The following is an 18,597-nucleotide window of genomic DNA, read 5'->3' as shown; positions in this document are numbered from 1 at the left end:
GTGGGGGCTGGGGAATAATGGGAATAGGGGCGAATAATGGGGAGAGAGGATGGGGAATCACAGGGAATGGGAAATTGTGGGAAATGGGGATGGGAGATAAGGAATGGGGAAAAGGAATGAGAAATAATGAGGAATCCAGGAATGGAAAAGAAGGGATGGGGAAGGGGAAATAATAGGAAATAGGGAATTGGGAGTGGGAGATAATGGCAAAACGAAAATAACCCCGTCCCGTGCTGACCCCCATCCTGATGGCTGCGATGCGCCCGCCCTGCAGCCGTGCTTTGTTGCAGCCCAGGAGGAGCAGCTCCGTCCTCCTTTGCAGGAGGGTTTGCTTTAACCCTGTCCTCCCCTCTGCCCTTTCTGCCTTTGTCTGTGTTCAGGCAGCATCCCGTCCCCGTTGCAGAGTTCTGTGGGGTGACCATGAGCCCCCCGGCCCCACAGAAATCCTGTTATTTTTTCCCCACTGTTCTGCTTCTGGTGGATGTTGGACCGGCTGCAAATTGCACAGCATCTGCCCCATCCTAAAGAGCTGAGCAGCCCTTAATTATGGCCTCTAATTAGGGCCGGCATCAACCTGCATTTCCTATCTCAGCTACGATCTTCAGAAATGGGTTCTCAGCCATCTCTGTGCCCCATTCACTGCACAGTACTGTTTTCCATCTGAGCAGTGTGCAAACACCTCATTGTGCCCCAACCTCATCCCAACCCCAACACCATCCCCAACCGCAACCCCATTCCATGTCCATCCTCATCCCCATCCCCATCCCCATCCCCATCCCCATCCCCATCCCATCCCCATCCCCATCCCCATCCCCATCCCCATCCCATCCCATCCCCATCCCCATCCCATCCCATCCCATCCCATCCCATCCCATCCCATCCCATCCCATCCCATCCCATCCCATCCCCATCCCATCTCCATCCTCATCCCCATCCCATCCCATCCCATCCCATCCCATCCCATCCAATCCCATCCCATCCCATCCCATCCCCATCCCATCTCCATCCTCATCCCCATCCCATCCCATCCCATCCCATCTCCATCCTCATCCCCCTCCCATCCCATCCCATCCCATCTCCATCCTCATCCCCCTCCCATCCCATCCCATCCCATCCCATCTCCATCCTCATCCCCATCCCCATCTCCATCCTCATCCCCATCCCATCCCATCCCATCCCATCCCATCCCATCCCCATCCCCATTCCCCATCTCCATCCCCATCCCATCCCACCCCATCCCACCCCATCCCATCCCCATCCCCAACCCCCCACCCCAACCCCAGTCCCATAAAACGCAGCCCGCATTTATTCACCCTTTTCTGAACCGTTTCATTTCAGAGGTTTACAAACGAGGACCACCTGGCAGTTCATAAACACAAACATGAGATGACATTGAAATTCGGCCCGGCGCGCACCGACTCGGTCATCATGGCAGGTACTGCTCAGCCCCGCGCCGCGTTAATGCCCACGGCTGCAAGATTAATGCTGGGGAGCAGATGCAGCGAGCCACGTCTCTGCCTCCCATAAAAAGCCCTGTGATCTGCATTTAATCAGGAGGAGAGCGGAGCCGGAGGCTGCTGACTTTCTGCTCGGTTTTTTTCCCCTTTCTTTACGGCGGTGTTGGGTTTTTTTGGTGGGTTCTTTTTTTTTTTTTCCTCTCTCTCTTTTGTTTTCCTCCCCTTTTTGTCATTTGGAGGGGGTGATGGGTGGATGGAGGTTCCTCTGGTGCTGGGTGTGCTTTTGGATGTGACAGCAAAGCTCCTTCCTCGGCGCAGGCATCGGCTTTTCCTTTTTTGGGGTTTTGTTTTGTAAACCCAAACAGCTCTGAATGCTGCAGGGTCAGCACAGCTCTACAGAACGGGGAAAAGAAAGCACATATCAGTGTCTGGCAGCAGAGCATCACTGTTTACTGATGCTGTCCTGCTTCGTTGGGATCCTCTTTTGGGTTTCCTATGGGTTGTGTAGGGCTGAGAGCAGGAAGGGAAGCAGCCCTTGGGAAGGACACACTGGCTGACGGAGAACTGGCAGTTTAGATTGCTGTGAGCCTTTGAGCCAGAGTTAGCGTTAGGGTTTAGGTGTAAGGTGTGTAGGGTTGGTGTTGGCAGCTATGAGTGAGGTCCTAAGAGAGCTGAGGGTGGACACCAAGGGACATAAAATGGGGAGAATTCGTTCCATGTGGGATCAGCCTCATGGGAGCTGATGGGGAAGGCATTGGGGTGGGAGCTGCAGGCAGGCTCAGTTTCCTGAAGGTCAGTTTTCCTTCAATGAGCCCTTTGCTAAATAGGCTGCAGAAGGGGGGGTTGGCTTTTCCTCAATGAACCCCCATCCGTGTTGGCTGGGAGGGGATGGGAGCACAGATGGGGTGGTCCCATTCCCAGATCCTCATCTCTGTAGCTCCCACAGGTGCACACACTCATGGATGAGATGTCAGCACAAAACACTTCAGGAACTGCTTTGTCCTGGAGTTTCCTTCCTCCCTCCCTCGTTAGCTTTGTGCTAATGAGCAGCAGGATTCACCCACACCAACACACTGCAGTGAGGGTGTGGAGGGTCATAAGGAACAGAGCTCTCCCCATGCAAGGACTGATTGAAATGGGAATTGGGCACTTCTGGGCAGTTCCTGGAGGTTGGGATGGGAGAGGTGGTGAGGTGGGAGCAGTCCTGGTTCTTTGTGGCATCAGGAGAGCGATGCTGAGCGGGGAATGGTCCAAACAGAGTCTGCAGAAGCAGCATCCCACTGAGATCTGCAGCCAGAGCAGGTCGTGGGCTTAATGGGGAGAAGTGTGGGCGAGCAAAGCGTGCTTAATGAACAAACCTTAATGGGGCAGGGAGGGTGAAATACACCACAGCTCAAGGGAAGCATCCCAAGGACCCCCTTTGTTCTGGAAAGTGCAGGAGGCTCCCGTGCAGGTGGATTGCTGCTGGTGGGTTTCTCCTCCTCCTCTGATCCCTCTGTGCTTTGGGGTCTGCTCCTTTTGGGGACACCAACCCCACTCCTCCCATCCGGTGTTGCCCCTGAGGACAGGCAGAGCCCCGGTTTGGGAGGGACAGGACAGGAAAACATCATCAGGTTTTGTGCTGAGCAGGGGGTGCAGGAGGGGCACGGGGGGTGCGGTGTGAATTGGTGTTGTTGTGCTCCCCCCCCCAGATCAGACCCCGACGCCGACTCGGTTCCTGAAGAACTGCGAGGAGGTGGGGCTGTTCAACGAGCTGGCCAGTTCCTTCGAGCACGAGTTCAAGAAAGCCACGGAGGATGAGGAGAAAAAGGCAAGAGGAGAAAGGCAGCGCTGGGAGCCTGGGTTGGGAGGCTGTGCTGGAGGGTACACATTGGGTGCAGGCAGGATTTCCTGCTGTGCACGTGTTGGGGTTTTCCTTTGGGGTGACTCTGGCTGGCAGTCATGTGATGGGAGCCCCGTTTAGAGCTGCTTGGAAGGGTTTATTATCCCCTTATTCCAAAGAGTAAAGAGGCGGTACCCCAAATACTGTGCAGATCAGGGTGGAAAGGACCAACCTTGGGCGCTCCGGGATCTGAGCAGAATCCTTTCTGAACCTCTCCAGGTGTCAGATCCCCAACGATGCTCCCCAAAGGTGCAGTTGTGGGGTCCCCTCGACAAAGGAGCAGAGCAGGGCTCACCCAGCACCATCCACACATGCACAGTGCATTGCAGTGGGGAGAGGGGCTGCGTGCAGGAGGGGCTGCACTAACAAAGAGCCCCCTCGGCTGCCAGCAGCATCGATCCGGGCTGCCCCCGCCACCCCGGGGCTGAAGGACGGCGGGATCTCATCAGCCAGCAGCTCATTAAGGACGGTTCCCCCCCTTCCCTTCTCAGGGATCGGAGGAGCACAGCTGCGTGCGGGGCTCTTAGGCTGCCACATACATTTACGGGGTTGATGGATGGACGTCCGTCCGCCCGCAGTCAGCGGCGCTGCTCGGAAATAAACCGCGGGAGCAGAGCGGCGTAAATCTTCCCCGAGATGGGGAACGGAGGAATTGGGAACGAGCGCTGCAAAGTGCCTCTCTCTGCTCCTGGCAGCACCAATCCATCTCCGCTCAGCGCTGCGGGGCCGTGCGGGCCGTTCTCCCCTCTCCACCTTTTGTTCTCTGCAGCTCAGAGTGGAGGCTGCGCCCCGTTTGCGGTTTCGGGTCGGCGTGGCTGAGCCGCCCGCAGTCTCGCCGCTCGCTTTATTGGGAGACCACCCAGCTCCCATTGCTCTGCAGCCTTCAGCTCTCGGATATTTGCCTTTTAATTTTTGTTTTGCACTTCAGGACGGCCTCAGGCAAAATATTTCCGCCAGCAGTCGGGAGAACGCGGCGGCTCCGAGCTCAGGGGGTGGTTTGGGTGGAGGGGATGCATTAACCCTCCCCAAAAAGCTCTGCACAACCCGCAGCCCCCAGCCCTGCTGGCTCTGTGTGCCCCCCCGGAGCTGCTGTTGCGTTGCTGTGATGCTCAGAGCGTTGGCTGCCCGCGGCCCCGCGGCTGCTGCCGGGTTTTGTCCTCTGTTTCCAAGGGTGGTCCGACAGCAGCGCCTTAATTAAAACCATGGGAGCAGCAGGAGCTTCCCTGGAGGCACTTTAAGTGGTTTGAAATTTCCCTGCATGTTAATCCCTTCTCCTTTGTGCTTCCCATCTCTGCTTAGCAGGGCAGGTACGTGGCCACAAGCTCCGGTGTAAATCAGCGCCAGAGCAGCCCCAGAGGCACAGATTTACCTTTTTGCCTCAATTTTCCCTCCCTGGAGAGGACTTCAGATGCAGCAGAGGAGGAGGTGTGGGTTAGGGGCTGGGCTGGGCTGCTGAGCAGGGATGGGGGATGGAGAGCAGCTCTGCATTACGGGCATTTCTGCCCTAATCTGATGCTCAATGCAGGGACTTCTCCATCCAAATCCACCCCACACCCCCATCCCACTCCATCCCCTCCCAGCCCCAGAGAAGCAGCCGCTCTCTCGTGTCCCCCCCATTGTCACCCTCTTCCCATCCCCATCAGCTCCCCTTCAGCTGAAGTGGGGCACGTGGCACTGCAGGAGCCCGGGCTGGCGGCGTGTTGCCATCTGTGGGCATGCAGTCGGGTTTCATTTTAATGGGGAGCCCATGGATGTTTAATAACTTGCATGGCTCTTTGTTTGCTTTCGATAATCGGGCAGTAAAATAATTCAGGCTGATTTATACAACGCTTTGCAGCTCTTTCTGCGGATGAAGGTGCCCTCTGTGGCTCAGGGCTTTGTTACCTGCTCTCCTCCGCAGAGCCCTTTTCTGAACAGAGGGATGCAAAGAATCAGGTCTGTGTTCTCAGCACGAGGTGCCATTGGGGCTGTGCGCTCACGGGGCCGACGCGGCTCCGCTCTCCGCCTCGGGCTCCCAGCTGCTTCAGGACCAATAAATAATAATAATTTGGCAGCTCAGAGCTGCAGCTCTTCCTTTGGGAACGAGCTGCCGTTCGGCAGGCGATGTGAGCTCATTGTCCTCTCAATCCGTCGCTGGTTTTCCCGCAGAGCAACGCAGCCCTGGACATGTCGCTGCCCTCCACCCCAGACATCAAAATAAAGGAGGAGGAGCCGGTGGAGGTGGACTCATCCCCCCCAGACAGCCCTGCCTCCAACCCACGGTCACCGCAGAGCAAGGAGAAGGTACGTCCGACCCCGAGCCCTGGCAGAGGCTGCACAGAGCAGAGCTTGCCCTCATTTGGGTACCACCGTGGCTCATCTTGTTTGTGAAAGAGAGAAATGCTTCTTCCCTCCCTCCCCACCACTCTTCAAACACACTTAAATCTCCAAGTGGAGGTGAGGAGAAACTTCCTGCCTATCCCAGGAGTGCTCTTCAGGTGGGGATGAAGTGCAGCAGTGCAGCTTCGCCTCCAGGGTGGGCTGCAGGTGGTCAGAGCAGGAGAGGAGCAGTTCCCATTGTGGAGGTGTTGGCTGGGCAGGAGCAGTGAATCATAGAGGGGTTGACTTCCCAGAGCCAGAATTTCTGTGCCCCATTCCCTGCAATGACATACAATCAGTTTGGGTAAGTCGTGCCACTCTGTGCCTCAGGTTCTGTGCCTTAAGGTTCACTGAATGGCTTCAGAGCCATCAGAGGGAAAGCAGAAGAGGTAAAGTGTGGGAACTTCTGAGTCCTTGCCTGACCCACTGATTGAGCACCTGGGGAAAGGACAGGGTCAGCCCTGGGAGCACAGGTGAAGGCAATGCAGCTGTGCAAGCAGAAGGGCTGGAGCCTGGCTGCATCTCTCTTAGACCCCATTTAAGGGCTGACTGCCACTGGGGAAGGGTCTCTGTTTGGAGATCCCTCCTTGTGCAGTTCAGAGATGAGTGAGCACCTTTCCTTTGTGATGCCTTCCCATTCCCTCTGGTTCCTTTGCTGTTATACTCCTGCATTGCCCTTCCACCGCATTGATCTGTCAGATTGTAACAGGTTTTGGTGAAGGTAATTCATGGGATTGTGGAGCATTTGGGCTGGAACAGTCCTTAAAGATCATAGAACCATAGGATGGTTGAGCTGGAAAGGATCTTACAGCTCCAGTTGATAACTAAACAGTAACCTCGTGTCTCCTTTTATCTGTTTACCACCTTTAGGAGATCACTCCCAAGCCTGTGATCATTTCCACACCAACACCAACCATCGTGCGCCCCGGATCACTGCCCCTGCACCTGGGCTACGACCCCCTGCATCCCACACTGCCTTCCCCAACCTCTGTCATCACCCAGGCCCCGCCATCCAACAGGCAACTCGGGTGAGTTTGTAGCAGGGAGTCCTTGCCCTGAGGCTTCCTTCCTGTTATGCTGCTTGAGCAGTAATTAGGGACCCAGAGAAGTTCCTTGATTGGCAGAAGATCTGAGGTGCTGCGGCTGCTTGGGCATAAGGGCCTCATTGCAGCGCTGTCTGCAAAAGCAGAATGGGGTGGAAGTGCAGGAGGCAGGAACTAATTGTTGTAGTGTAATGAAACGAGGCGGATCTCACTGCAGGGAGAAATTAATCCCCAAACACAGAATCATAGAAGCTTCCACCAGGAGGTGCTCTGGGCTCCCACAGCTCTGCACGCTCCGTGGGGCTCTCCCAGCAGTTCCCAGTCTGCTCTGAACTGGGGAGACCAGCACTGGGCCCAGTGCTCCAGATGGTGCCTCCCCAGCATAGAGCAGAGTGGGGAGCATCTCCCTGCCCTGCTGGCCATGCTCTGTGCAGTGCCCCACTGGGAACCATTGGCCTTCTTGGCCACCAGGGCACACTGTTGGCTTGTGGTCAGTCATTGGTCAACCAGGATACCCTTGGTGTTCTTAGCCACCAGGGCACGCTTTTGGCTCACAGTCTCCCTTGTTGCCACCAGGACTCCCAGGTCCTTTTCTGCAGAGCTCCTTTCCATGAGCCCAGCCCTGATGTACACCAATGCTCTGAATGGTGTCTGGGGACTCCCAAACTGCTTTTGCAGCCTGGTGCAGAGCAGAGAGCTCAGCAAAGCTATCCATAGGAAGCTGTCTGTGTCTTTAATGGCTTTGGGATTTTCTCAGACAGCCGCTGCCTCTGCAGCATAACCTCTTCTCCAACCCTCTGCCCTCCTGCATGCTCAGCATCTGTCGTGGGAGCCGTTCATTTCAGCACAGCAATCGACTGCTCCTTTTTGCCCCTTGATCCATGTGAACAGCATCAGCACAGTGCTCACTGCTGGCTGCAGCCCTCGGGGGATGCCCTTTTTCTGCCTGTGCTCTGCCTGCATTCTGCCTGTATTCCACCTTTTTTTTGCCCTTGTTCTGCCTGCATTCTGCTTGTAACTCAGGCTGTTCGGTACAGAGTCCCCCCTCTCTTGGAGACATGAGAAAATCAAACTGGAGCATTCTGGGCTTCAATGAGGTTTTGTGTCCTCTGCAGCTCTCAGGGATGGATCCATCCCAGAGCTCCACGGGGGGGGGGGGTTTGGCTGCAGCCATAATGGGGCCGCAGCGGCCGCGGGGGGGTTGTCAGCATGACAGAGATGGAGGGGAGGGCTGTGACCTCCCCACAGCTCGCCTTGTTAGCCTGGGATTTTCAAAGCAGCCTGGAGGATTTGGGATGCCCAATAGAAATGAATGAGAGCCGAGCGTTGGCGTTCCCAGGGCAGCCTTAAAAATTCCAGCCTGAGTTATGGGCACGCGGAGCCCCCCGCTCTGACCCCACTCCCCCCACGCCGCCGTCGCTCCACGCTGGCTCCATCCATCCCCCATCCCCTGGGCTGTGCTGGGAGGAGGGGGCAGCGTTTTTCCTCCATCCCAGCAGCTCTGCTCTCCTCCAGCTGCTCTCTGCACCGTTCTGCTCCCGGCAGCACAGCAATCGACTGCTCCTTTTTGCTCCTTGATCCATGTGGACCGAGCAGGAGGAGCTCCAGGGACATTTTCCTTCCTCTCCCCATCGGTTGCTCCATTCCCTCCCCTTTCCCTGTGCAGGACGGTCACTGCCTGAGCGCAGCGCTCTGAAATGGAGTGAGAGGAGTGAAATGGAGGCAGAGCTGTGCGTGCCCGTTTAGCCAAGCGATCTGCACTGGAAAAAAAATGCTTGGTTGTTTTCATTTGTAGCAACAAGGCTCCGTCCCCGTCGCCTCCACCCCACCTTCCACACACCTCTCAGTTCACAAAGTGCCCTTCGGAAAGGGGACAAATGCCCGGAGTTCATTTGTGCTGCCTGAATAACTGCGGCCCCAAATAACCCCTGAGCCCTGGGCTGTCTTTGCAGGTCACCCACAGGTTCCCTTCCACTCGTCGTGCAGCTGCCAAACGGGCAGACCATGCCCGTCCTGCCCGGCCCCCCCATGCAGATGCCGTCTGTGATATCGGTAAGGGAAACGCAGCACGGCTCTGCGAGGCGGAGGGGAGGGAGGGACGGCGCTTTTCCCCCTGCCAAGCCACTTCCATTCTGCAGAAATTAAAGTGTATCTCCCCCCCTGTGCAAGATAAGGCTTGAGCAGGAGGGGAGGGTGGGTTTTGGTGGGGGGGGCAGCTCTGGCAAGGCAGCAATAACGCGGCGATCACACTAGAGGGCAATCAGTCTGGAGAAAAAACAAAGCCGTGCCCAGACAGATGGCTCACGCCGTGGATCGAGGCTGGGAGCTGCAGGGGCACTGATTACTGCTCCCATTTGGAGCTGCGTGCTGCAGTCGGAACCATCCGAGCTTGCAGTGAACGTGTTGCTCTTTGCAGGCCAGCAAAGCCCCCCCCTTTCCCTCCGCCTGCATCACCAGAGTGCCGTGCAAATGTTCTCCTCACGTGCTGGGCTTTTTGCGTGCGGGGAATTGCCAGTGGTGCAGAGCTCAGGAGCAGCTCTGAGCCCCCCAAGAACCTCAGCCCCCCCCCCCAGGCATGAATCCCGCTTTGTGTTTTGGCTTTGGAGCGAATCGCAGCCAAATCTGCCCCAGGTTGAGGGAAGGTTGGTGTCAGAGCAGGCAGCCCCACGCAGCTCGTGGGCACTCAGCTCTCTGCGCCGTGCTGCTGACTGCAGGCACGGCTTTGGGGCTGCAGTGCTTTGCAACAGCGGACCTGAGCGGCGTGCTAACGCAAGTGCAGGTTCTGTTTTCCCTGTGGTGAGGGCAGAGCTCTCCTTGCTTAGCAGGAGGAGACGCTTCGATGCACCCCCGGTGCTGCTGCAGCTCCGCAGCGCTGCCGAGAATCGCAGCGCTCCGTTCCCTCCCTCCCCACTCAGGGATGGGGAGAGGAGGGAGGTGTGGAGCTGCTGAGGCTGGGCAATCCTTCACCAGCAACCGTGGCCACCAAAGGGGCGGCTGCTGCCCTGGGCTGACAGCAGCACTGATGGATGGCGGCAGTTAAACGCCGAGATTTGTCAGGGCTGATAAATGCGCTCGGTCGGGGAATGATTGCGGAGCTCGTTGGCACCGCGGCTCCTAACAGTGCGTCGGTTCCTCCCCGTCAGCTGGCACGGCCCGTGTCCATCGTGCCCAACATTCCCGGCATTCCCGGGCCGCCCATCAGCAGCAGTGGCTCCGTTTCCCCGTCGGGTCTCCCCGTGCACTCAGAAGCCAAAATGGTGAGTGTGCAAAGCGTGCCCCGTGCCCGCAGCGTTCCGTCTGCGCCGGCCCCTCCAGGAAGGCTTTTTCCCCGTGGCTTTTGCAAAGAGCTGCTCCGAAAGCAGAGTGCTGCTCTGTGCTGGGATCAGGTGTTGGTGGGGCTGCGGATCTGGCTGGCAGGGTGGGCACCCAGTGCTGGTGGGATGCAGCTCAGCCCAGCGTCGTTTGTGCAGAGCTGCTGCCCGCGGTTCCAAGGTAACAGATGGGCTGGAGGTGGGCTTGGGGATGGCAGAGCCAAGAGCAGGGATGCTGTGCTGCAATCCGAGGATCTGGGTAATGGGTTTTGTGCAGAGCCTTCAACTAAAGGTTTGCGAGGAAAAAAAACACCTCATTTTAGAACAAAGGGCAGCGAAACCCCATTGTTTTTTGGTCAGAATGGGGTGTTACAGATCTGCCTCCTGGCAGCTGTTCCATGCTGCCACTGCTCCATCCCACCACCAAGTGTCTGCAGGGCTCACAGGCAGAGCTGCACAATGGGTGAGATATCTCAGAACGCTCAAGGGATGAAAGGAGCCATCCTGCCCTGCTGCTCAGATGGGTCTCCACCATCCTCTTCCCATCCCCACGTGGGTCAGTTTGGGGATGCAGGCACCTGTCTGAGCTGGAAGCTGCTGCCCGCCTTGGGGCAAGCCAGGTGATGGTGGTGATGGCTTCACTTGGGTTTGGAACCCTGTCACTCCTCAGTCACCTGGCTCCCTGGGTGGGAAAGGAGCTGCATTAAGCCTCAGCAGAGCAGGGAAGGGGTGACTGATGTCCTTTGTTCTCCTCTGGCAGAGGCTGAAGGCCAGCTTGACGGCGTCTTCCTCGCTGAACGGCAGCAGCCTGGTGGTGGGCTCAGCCAGCACGATGGTGACGGCGCGCCCGGAGCAGAGCCAGATCCTCGTCCAGCACCCCGACGCTCCATCACCAGCTCAGCCTCAGGTCTGCTGCTGCCCAGCCCCAGTGCTGGGGGTTACTGAGCCTCAGGGGAGCAAACCTCACACTTTTCTGGTTTGCAAAATGGGTTAAAAACTTTGTTTTTCCAGCACTGCTTCAGCACTGACGCTCTCGAATGCCACCAGGCAGAAAATTCCAGCAAGGCGTTAATCTGCTTGACAAGGGCTGGAGTTCTGAAAGAATATTTTGCTCCCTTCTCCCCGTTCGATTACGAGGGTTAAACGCTCCCCTCTCAGGCAATCAGCTCTGGCAGCTCCTGCCAGCTCACCAAATGCCAGCCCTCCATCAGCACCGCCACCTGCTCTGTCAGTTACAGTGCCTTCCAAAAGTTTTAATGTCCATCTGCTGCCTGACAGCCCAGCAGCCGCAGTGGCAGAACCCACCAGGTTGGGACCCCACACCCTCCCCAACGTTTCCTTTGTTCTGAAATGAGACTGGGATGTGGCGTGGAGCTACAAAATCTTCCCATTGCCTCCGAGAGCGCGCCTGGCTGAAGGCATTTGGAGAAAATGGAAAGCAAATTAATCTTGAAAGCAAATTGCCCACTCAAAAAAGACTGTGCTGTGCCTGTGGTTATGAACGTGGTTCCGTTCCTCCCCAGCCTGCTCTGCAAACCAGATCCCTCTTTCCTCCAGCCCCAAGATCCCACATCATCTCTGCCAGACCTGATGGGAAATGCTTGCTCCGGGCTCTGTTATGCTCACTTTCAGCATCTCTCTTCCCCACCTCCAGGTTTCCCCTGCCCAACCCACTCCCAGCACCGGCGGTCGGCGGAGGCGGACGGTTGATGAGGACCCCGACGAGCGTCGGCAGCGGTTCCTGGAGCGGAACAGAGCTGCTGCCTCACGCTGCCGGCAGAAACGCAAGCTCTGGGTGTCTTCCTTAGAGAAGAAAGCTGAGGAGCTCACAACCCAGAACATCCAGCTGAGCGTGAGTATGTAACCATTAAGGCTGAGCTCAGCCCGGCCGCTCTGGGTCGGTCACCGCAGAAGGGAACGCCATCCCTGTGCTGCAGAGAGAAAACACGTTTGGGTGCTGCTGTCTGGAGTGAACTCTACACATATCAGTGCAGGTCAGGGGCTGAGCTGTTGGAAGGGAGCTCTGTGGAGAAGGATCTGGAGGTCCTGGTGGACCATGAGCCAGCTGGTGGCCAAGAAGGCCAATGATTGACCAGTGGTTGACCAACAGTTGACCAATGGTTGACCCTCATGGCCAAGAAGGCCAGTAGTGCCCTGGTTGGCCAGTGGTTGACCAACAGCTGACCAGTGATCAACCACGAGCCAGCAGTGTACTCCAGTGGCTGAGAAGGCCAATGCTTCCCTGGGGGGAACTGCACAGAGCACCTCGTGCTGGGGACAGGGTGAAAGCAGCTGTATTTATAGGATGGAAATCTCCCTTCCATAGGTGAGAGCTCTCTGCTGGCACAGGGTGAGCACAGCAGTCCCAGTTCCCTTCATGGGGCAGAGAGCTGAGCAAGGAGGTTTTGCAGCTGCAGCCACACTGATTTTTGTGAAGAATTGGGACTTTCTGGCTGCACCTCCTCGTGCCTACAGAAGTGCAGCAAATCTCAAAACAGCTGAACAGAACCTTTCTCCTTTTGCAGTTATCCCCCTCGTTAATGCCCTCAGCATTGGTTGAGCATTGGTCTGCAAAAATCAAACTCGTGTCCATCCTGGGCTTTTTCTCCCACTGGTTGCCCATGACTCATGGAATGGAATTTTTTTCATAAGCACCAATCATGGCATTTAGTTCTCTTCCCAGAGTAATTATAGAAACTGTTTCCTTGGGCAGTTCTGCACCGTAACTGACCAAGTTTCAGCCATTTGTCCAAACCTTTCCATAAAGGGGAGTGATTTTGCTGCACAGAGCTTGGAAGAAAGTGGACCTGAAAGTTGTGGGAGCTCGGGAAGGGTTGGGCAGATTTAGCACAGCGAGGGGCAGCTTAGGGGAGTCGGTTGGTCACCAAATTCCCCCACCCAGAAGCTTTGGTGTCCCCAGGCCATCTCCAGTTCGATGCCAAGCAGTCAGCTTGCAGGACGAGCTGACAGCAGTGTGTCCACATGTCCACACATCCTTGTTTTTCAATCGCAGAACGAGGTGACGCTGCTGAGGAATGAGGTGGCTCAGCTGAAGCAGCTGCTGCTGGCTCACAAGGACTGCCCCGTCACCGCACTGCAGAAGAAGACCCAGGGCTATCTTGGTGAGTGCTACCTTCTGCTGCTGCTGCCAGGAGGTTCAACCACAGCAGGGACCACAAAAGGAGGGAACCTTTGCCTCAGGCTTTGCCCCATCACTTCCTGACTGCTGTCTCCATGTGCAGCCTCACCGTGGCCTTTTTGTCCCTGCACTGGGGGCCATTACACCCACACAGCAGCTCCGAGCACCACTCAGAGTCTTTAAAGTCAAAAACCATCATTGCTCTGAAAGCAGGGGTCAGGGATGGGCAGGTTCTGTCAGTGACATCCTGGGGTTCCAGATCTCCTTCCCTGCGACTGGCATCAGAGTGGCTCAGGAAGCTGAAGGCCTCGTTTTTATCTTCCCATTTCCTTCATTTCCTTCCTCTTATTTTTTATACCACTATTTCATTCTCGTCAGCTGGGCAGTCTGCCTGGCTGCTTCTTACCTCATTGCCTTGTGTTTGTGCAGAGACCTTTGGAGGACTCTGGACCTCCCCACCTCCCCCATTCCCTTCCCAACTTTACAGTTCCCATTGCAGTGTTACGTTGAGACTCTCATCAGCTTCATTTCCAGAGCTCACTCTCTTTTGCCCAGTTGTACCAGTGGGGGGATTGGGGTGGAACTGTGGCTCCTGTTGGGCTCAACCCTTCAGTTCTGGGCTGAGAGGTGAGCATTCAGGAATCACAGAACCATGAAATGACAGAATGGATGAGTTGGGAGGGTCCTTAAAGGTCATAGAACTGTGCAATGGTTGAGTTGGAAGGGTCCTTAAAGATCACAGAACCATAGGATGGTTGGGTTGGAAGGGTCCTTAAAGGTCCTGGACCTATGGGATGGTTGTGTTGGAAAGGTCCTTACAGATCACAGAAACGTGGGACGGTTGGGTTGGAAAGGTCCTGAAAGATCACAGAACCATGAAATGGTTGTGTTGGAAAGGTCCTGAAAGATCACAGAACCATGAAATGGTTATGTTGGAAGGGTCCTGAAAGATCACAGAACCATGAAATGGTTGGGTTGGAAGGGTCCTTAAAGGTCCTGGAGCCATGGGATGGTTGTGTTGGAAAGGTCCTGAAAGATCACAAAACTGTGGGACCATTGGGTTGGAAAGGTCCTGAAAGATCACAGAACTGTGGGACCATTGGGTTGGAAAGGTCCTGAAAGATCACAGAACTGTGGGACGGTTGGGTTGGAAAGGTCCTTAAAGATCACAGAACCGTGGGATGGTTGGGTTGGAAAGGTCCTAAAAGATCACAGAACCATGAAATGGTTGGGTTGGAAGGGTCCTTAAAGGTCCTGGAGCCATGGGATGGTTGTGTTGGAAAAGTCCTGAAAGATCACAGAACCATGGGACGGTTGGGTTAGAAAGGTCCTAAAAGATCACAGAACCATGGGACGATTGGTTTGAAAGGATTCTTAAAGATCCCAAACCCACAAAATGGTTCCCCAACCACTTCTTCTCCATTTTTTTTCCCTTCCTCCCCAACAGAAAGCCCCAAGGAGAGCTCGGAGCCCACCGGCTCCCCTGCTCCCGTCATCCAGCACAGCTCCGTCACCGCCTCCCCCAACGGGCTCAGCGTCCGCTCGGCAGCCGAAGCCGTGGCCACGTCGGTGCTGACTCAGATGGCGAACCAAAGGACAGAGCTGGCCCTGCAGCCACACGTCATCATGGCCCCACAGTCGCAGTCTGCCGGCAGATGATGCGCGTGGCCCCAAGGACTGAGCGCGGCCGCCTCCCCCCCTTTCCCCCTCTTCCCCCCCACCCCCCACCGCGGGACGGCGCGGATTTGGGGTTTGATTTTCTTTGTTTTGAGTGAAGGGCGGCTGTGGGGCTTCTGAGGCTGCACCGCGGCCCCCCCCCCCCCTCACCCCCTCCCCATCCCCGGATGCGTCACCCGAAGGCGCACAGCCGCACTTTGTGAAGCACCTCCAGAGGTTTTGCTTTCGGCTCCCCGTGAACACTAAAGCTCAGCTCCCAACAAAGGAAAGCCTCGGGGGGGGGGGGGGGGGGGGGAAGGCGAGAGGTTTCATTCCCGCTGCCCGGCGCTGTTTGAGACTGAGCAGAGCTGCTGCTGAACGGATGGAGGTCGGGCTCCTCTCCAGGGACGGATTTCGGAGCTCAGAACCGCACCGGGAGACCCTCGGCTGGGCTGGTCGCTGTTTGCGGGTTTCCTGCGGGGCGAACCCGGCGCTCCTCATCGCTCCCAGCCCCGAGGATCGCGACGACCTCGCGTTGGTGGCCTTAAATCACGCATCGTTGCCTCTTCCGAGGTGCGGGGGGGGGTGGGGGGGGGGCACAGAGTGGGGTGCCGCTGGTTCGTCCTGAGCTTCCCCTCTCCATCCCCATCGCCTTCTGCTCTTCTGCGGCTGAGCAGAGAAGAGCCGACCCAGCACCGCAGGGCTCCGTGTGCGGGATGGGGTCGGCATTGGGGATGTAGTCGGTATTTTGCAAGCGAAGGGCTCCTCTGGGACCCCCACCCCCCCCCCCCGCACACACACAGCTTTGTATCCCCGCATCCCCCCCCCCCGAGCTCCCCGCACCCTCAGGTCGCACTTCGCCACTTTGGAGCTGAGTTCGGTGCTCAGCGCCGCTCCTTCGGGACAGCAGAACCCAAAGCGATGATGCGGGAGCGCCATGGGTTGTTTTCCCATTGATGGGCTCTGTGCTTTCCCTACAAACCCACCCCTTTTTTTCCCTGCTCCCACTCCCCAGATCCGCTGCTGCGCGGGGCCGCGCTGCGCTGACGGTGGCTCAGCAGCTCCTCCAAGCTGCGAAACGCGATGGGAACGCAGGAACTGATGGAGGAGAGCAGTCGGAGCTGCTTCGCTTTCCCCATATCCGGAACAGAAGCTTCCACGACCCCGCAGTGCCCACCGGGATCCCCCCTGTGCCCCCCTGGTTCCGCCCCCCAGTGCCACCCCGGAGCTCCGCAGGGTGTGAGATCTCAGTGCCTCCGGGTTCGCTCACGATCCCAAAAGGGATTTTCCAGCTCTCAACCCAACCCCGCGTCCTTTCACTGCCTCACCCCATAGGGGACCGCGCTGCCCTGACCCCAACCCAAATCCCTCCCCATTTCCACGTGCCTTGAGCGGACCCCAGCCCTGACGTGCAGTGAAGGCCCCACAAATGGGTGCGTTGGATAAAGCCGGGCATCTCCCCCCCCCCCATCTTGTTCCCATCCTGGGGGGGGGGGGGCACAACATCCCAAAGCCATAAATTGGGGGCTCTGTGGCACTCCGGGTTTGGTCCCCCCCCCCTCCCCTTTAAGGTGGGCGTCTGCCCGTCTTCCCAGCTCAGCTCCGGGACTTTGGGGGAAGGGGGGGGGAGAACACAACTTCTGCTCTGGGATGAAGGATTTCTGCTTTGCCCCCCCCTCCCTGCCCTTTGTGGTGCCTTAACCCCTCTGTGCCCCCCCCCCTCGACCCCCCCTCCCTTCAGCTTTGGGCCGGAGCTGCCCGTTGTGTCACTTCTGGACCCGCTCCCCTTTGGATCCCCATTCATTCGGAGGCGACGGAGGGACCCCCTCAGCTCTGACGATCAATAATGGAAGAAGCCAAGAAAAAAAAGACCCCCCCCACTTCCCCCCCCCCCCAAAAAAAAAAAAAGTACGCGTAACCACGAGGTGTAGTATATACAGACCCGCATATTATGAGTATATCCAGACCTATATAGACGTGTATCACTTCCGAACGGACGCGCAGCCCTTAACGCTACGGAACGGTTTTTTGCGCCTTCCCCCCCCCCGCGACCCCCCCCCAGGGCCGCCCCTGTGAGCGGGACCTCACAGCCCCGGGGGGGCGCGGGGGGGAACGGCGTTCATGTGCCTTTATTTATGCTGCAGATACGACATTAAACTGTTACCGAAGAGCGGTGGCTGAAACTGTGTGCTGCGGGGGGGGGCGGAGTGACCGTCCTGGGGGGTATTTATGGCCGTCACCCCCCCGGGGGGGGCTCTGTCGTCCATTGGGGCCAATGGCGGCGGTTCGGGGCCGCCCCGTCGGGGCTGCGGGAGCGCTGCGAGGCCGCAGGGTGGGGACAGAGAGCGGCTCGGGGGGGGTGGGAGGAAGTCCGAAGTGGGGGGGGCGGTTTGTGGGGATGGAGGGCAGGGGTTGGAGGGGGTCCCGAGATCGGAAGGCTCCCGTGGGGGGGGGTGGGAAGGGGGGGCTCTGCTGTCGGGGTCCGCCGTCTCAGGGCCGCCCCCCCCTCTCTAATCCCCGCCCGTCCCATCATCGCGTCCCCGCGGCGGTTGTCACGGCTGCGAAATGACTTCAATTAACGGAGAGCCGAGACCGCGCCCCCCCCCCCTCATCCCATCCCATCCCTCGGGACCCCCCCGGCCGCTCCCGGGGCCGCGGCCCCGTCTATAAGAAGCGGAGGGCGGCGGTCGGGGGGGCGGCGGCGATGGCAGCGCGGGTGGTGTTGGTGCTGCTGCTGCTGTCGGCCGGGACCGCTCGCACCTCCAGCGCGTGTCCCGAACCCCCCCGGTCCGATCCGCTCCCGGACGGTCCCGGTGCCGCCGCCCCGTCGGGTCCGTCCGCTCTGAGCGCGCTGCTCCGCTCCATGGGGCGCCCCCGGCACGGCGCTGCCCCAGAGCTGCAGCCGCAGAGGTGAGGGGGGTGGGGGGCACCGGGGGGGGGGGGCACAGAGGGGCTGGGGGACTTCGGGTGTAGGGAGGATGTGGGGGTCGGGGAGTCCCGAAGGGTGCGCGTGGCCCCGTGTCTGTGTGTCCCGCGTGTGTCCGTCCCCATCGGTGTCATCGCACCGTCCCTGTCCGTCCCATCTGTCTGTCTGCCCTGCCCTCTGTCTGTCTGTCCTGCCCTCTGTCCGCATCCACCCATCCATCCATCCTCCTCAGCACTAACTCGGTCCTCCTTCATCCATCTTTAGGTGTCCCCGCAGCCTCCTGTCTGTCCATCCATCCATCCGTCCCCATCCGTCTGTCCCCATCCGTCCCTTTGTCCATCCGTCCTTTGCCATCTCCTTCCAATGTCCCCATTGGTGTCTGTCCCCAACTGCCCACGGCTGTCTGTTGCTTTGTTACCATCTGTGTCCGTCCATTCTGTCTGTCTGTCCACGTCCGTCCATCCCTGTCCATCCATCCCAATGTAATCTGTGTACATCTCTCCATCTATCCATCCATCCATCTGCCCGTCCCTTTCTGTCCACGCCTGTCCATCCCCATCTGTCCGTCTGTCCCCCGGTGGCCATCAGTCTCTCCCCTCCCCGCAGGTTTCCCCGTGGGCCGGGGGCCCCTTCGTGGCTCAGCCCCCGAAGTTGGGATCCCCCATCCGCTCCATTCTGGACCATGGCCACACCGCAGCGCTTCGGCCGCCGTCGCTGAGCGTCCATCCACACAGCTGTCCGTGGGTCCGTCCCCCTGCATGGGCCCGAGTCCGTCTGTCCGTGGGTCATCCAATAAAGCGGTGCCACCAAACCCTGAACGCTAGC

The 18,597-nt window shown here is 58.1% G+C and overlaps 2 protein-coding genes across 4 annotated transcripts in view; both read left to right on the top strand.

Moving 5' to 3' along the window:
* LOC116234944 (cyclic AMP-dependent transcription factor ATF-7) overlaps window positions 1-14,991 on the top strand; it is a 47,683-nt gene extending 32,692 nt beyond the window's left edge. Inside the window, exons 3-12 of one of the 3 annotated variants that reach the window (XM_090128544.1) lie at window positions 1,339-1,435; window positions 3,149-3,267; window positions 5,488-5,622; window positions 6,568-6,725; window positions 8,693-8,792; window positions 9,884-9,997; window positions 10,812-10,958; window positions 11,706-11,903; window positions 13,065-13,173; window positions 14,638-14,991. In XM_090128544.1, the coding sequence (XP_089984670.1) occupies window positions 1,339-1,435; window positions 3,149-3,267; window positions 5,488-5,622; window positions 6,568-6,725; window positions 8,693-8,792; window positions 9,884-9,997; window positions 10,812-10,958; window positions 11,706-11,903; window positions 13,065-13,173; window positions 14,638-14,849 (1,389 nt within the window). In that variant the 3' untranslated portion in view covers window positions 14,850-14,991. Of the gene's footprint in view, window positions 1-1,338; window positions 1,436-3,148; window positions 3,268-3,873; window positions 4,765-5,487; window positions 5,623-6,567; window positions 6,726-8,692; window positions 8,793-9,883; window positions 9,998-10,811; window positions 10,959-11,705; window positions 11,904-13,064; window positions 13,174-14,637 lie in introns of those variants that run through there. The other 2 variants (XM_031602798.2, XM_090128545.1) reach the window with 2 other exon arrangements.
* Window positions 14,992-17,550: 2,559 nt separating this feature from the next.
* Window positions 17,551-18,490, top strand: NPFF (neuropeptide FF-amide peptide precursor). Its single transcript, XM_031602797.2, has 2 exons — window positions 17,551-17,756; window positions 18,379-18,490. Exons 1-2 carry the CDS (start codon window positions 17,551-17,553, stop codon window positions 18,488-18,490), a joined length of 318 nt encoding a protein of 105 aa, XP_031458657.1.
* The last annotated feature ends 107 nt before the right edge of the window (window positions 18,491-18,597 follow it).

This window comes from Phasianus colchicus, chromosome 33 (assembly GCF_987193195.1).
Source record: "Phasianus colchicus chromosome 33, bPhaCol1.hap1.1, whole genome shotgun sequence".
Classification (NCBI taxonomy): domain Eukaryota; kingdom Metazoa; phylum Chordata; class Aves; order Galliformes; family Phasianidae; genus Phasianus; species Phasianus colchicus.
This window is presented reverse-complemented; position numbering and strand designations above follow the sequence as displayed.

Bases quoted from the DNA above. Each gene is read 5' to 3' on its own strand.
- NPFF (XM_031602797.2), top strand. From the start codon at position 17,551: ATGGCAGCGCGGGTGGTGTTGGTGCTGCTGCTGCTGTCGGCCGGGACC. The intron at 17,757-18,378 runs GTGAGGGGGGTG...CCCTCCCCGCAG, and splicing joins CCAGAGCTGCAGCCGCAGAG to GTTTCCCCGTGGGCCGGGGG.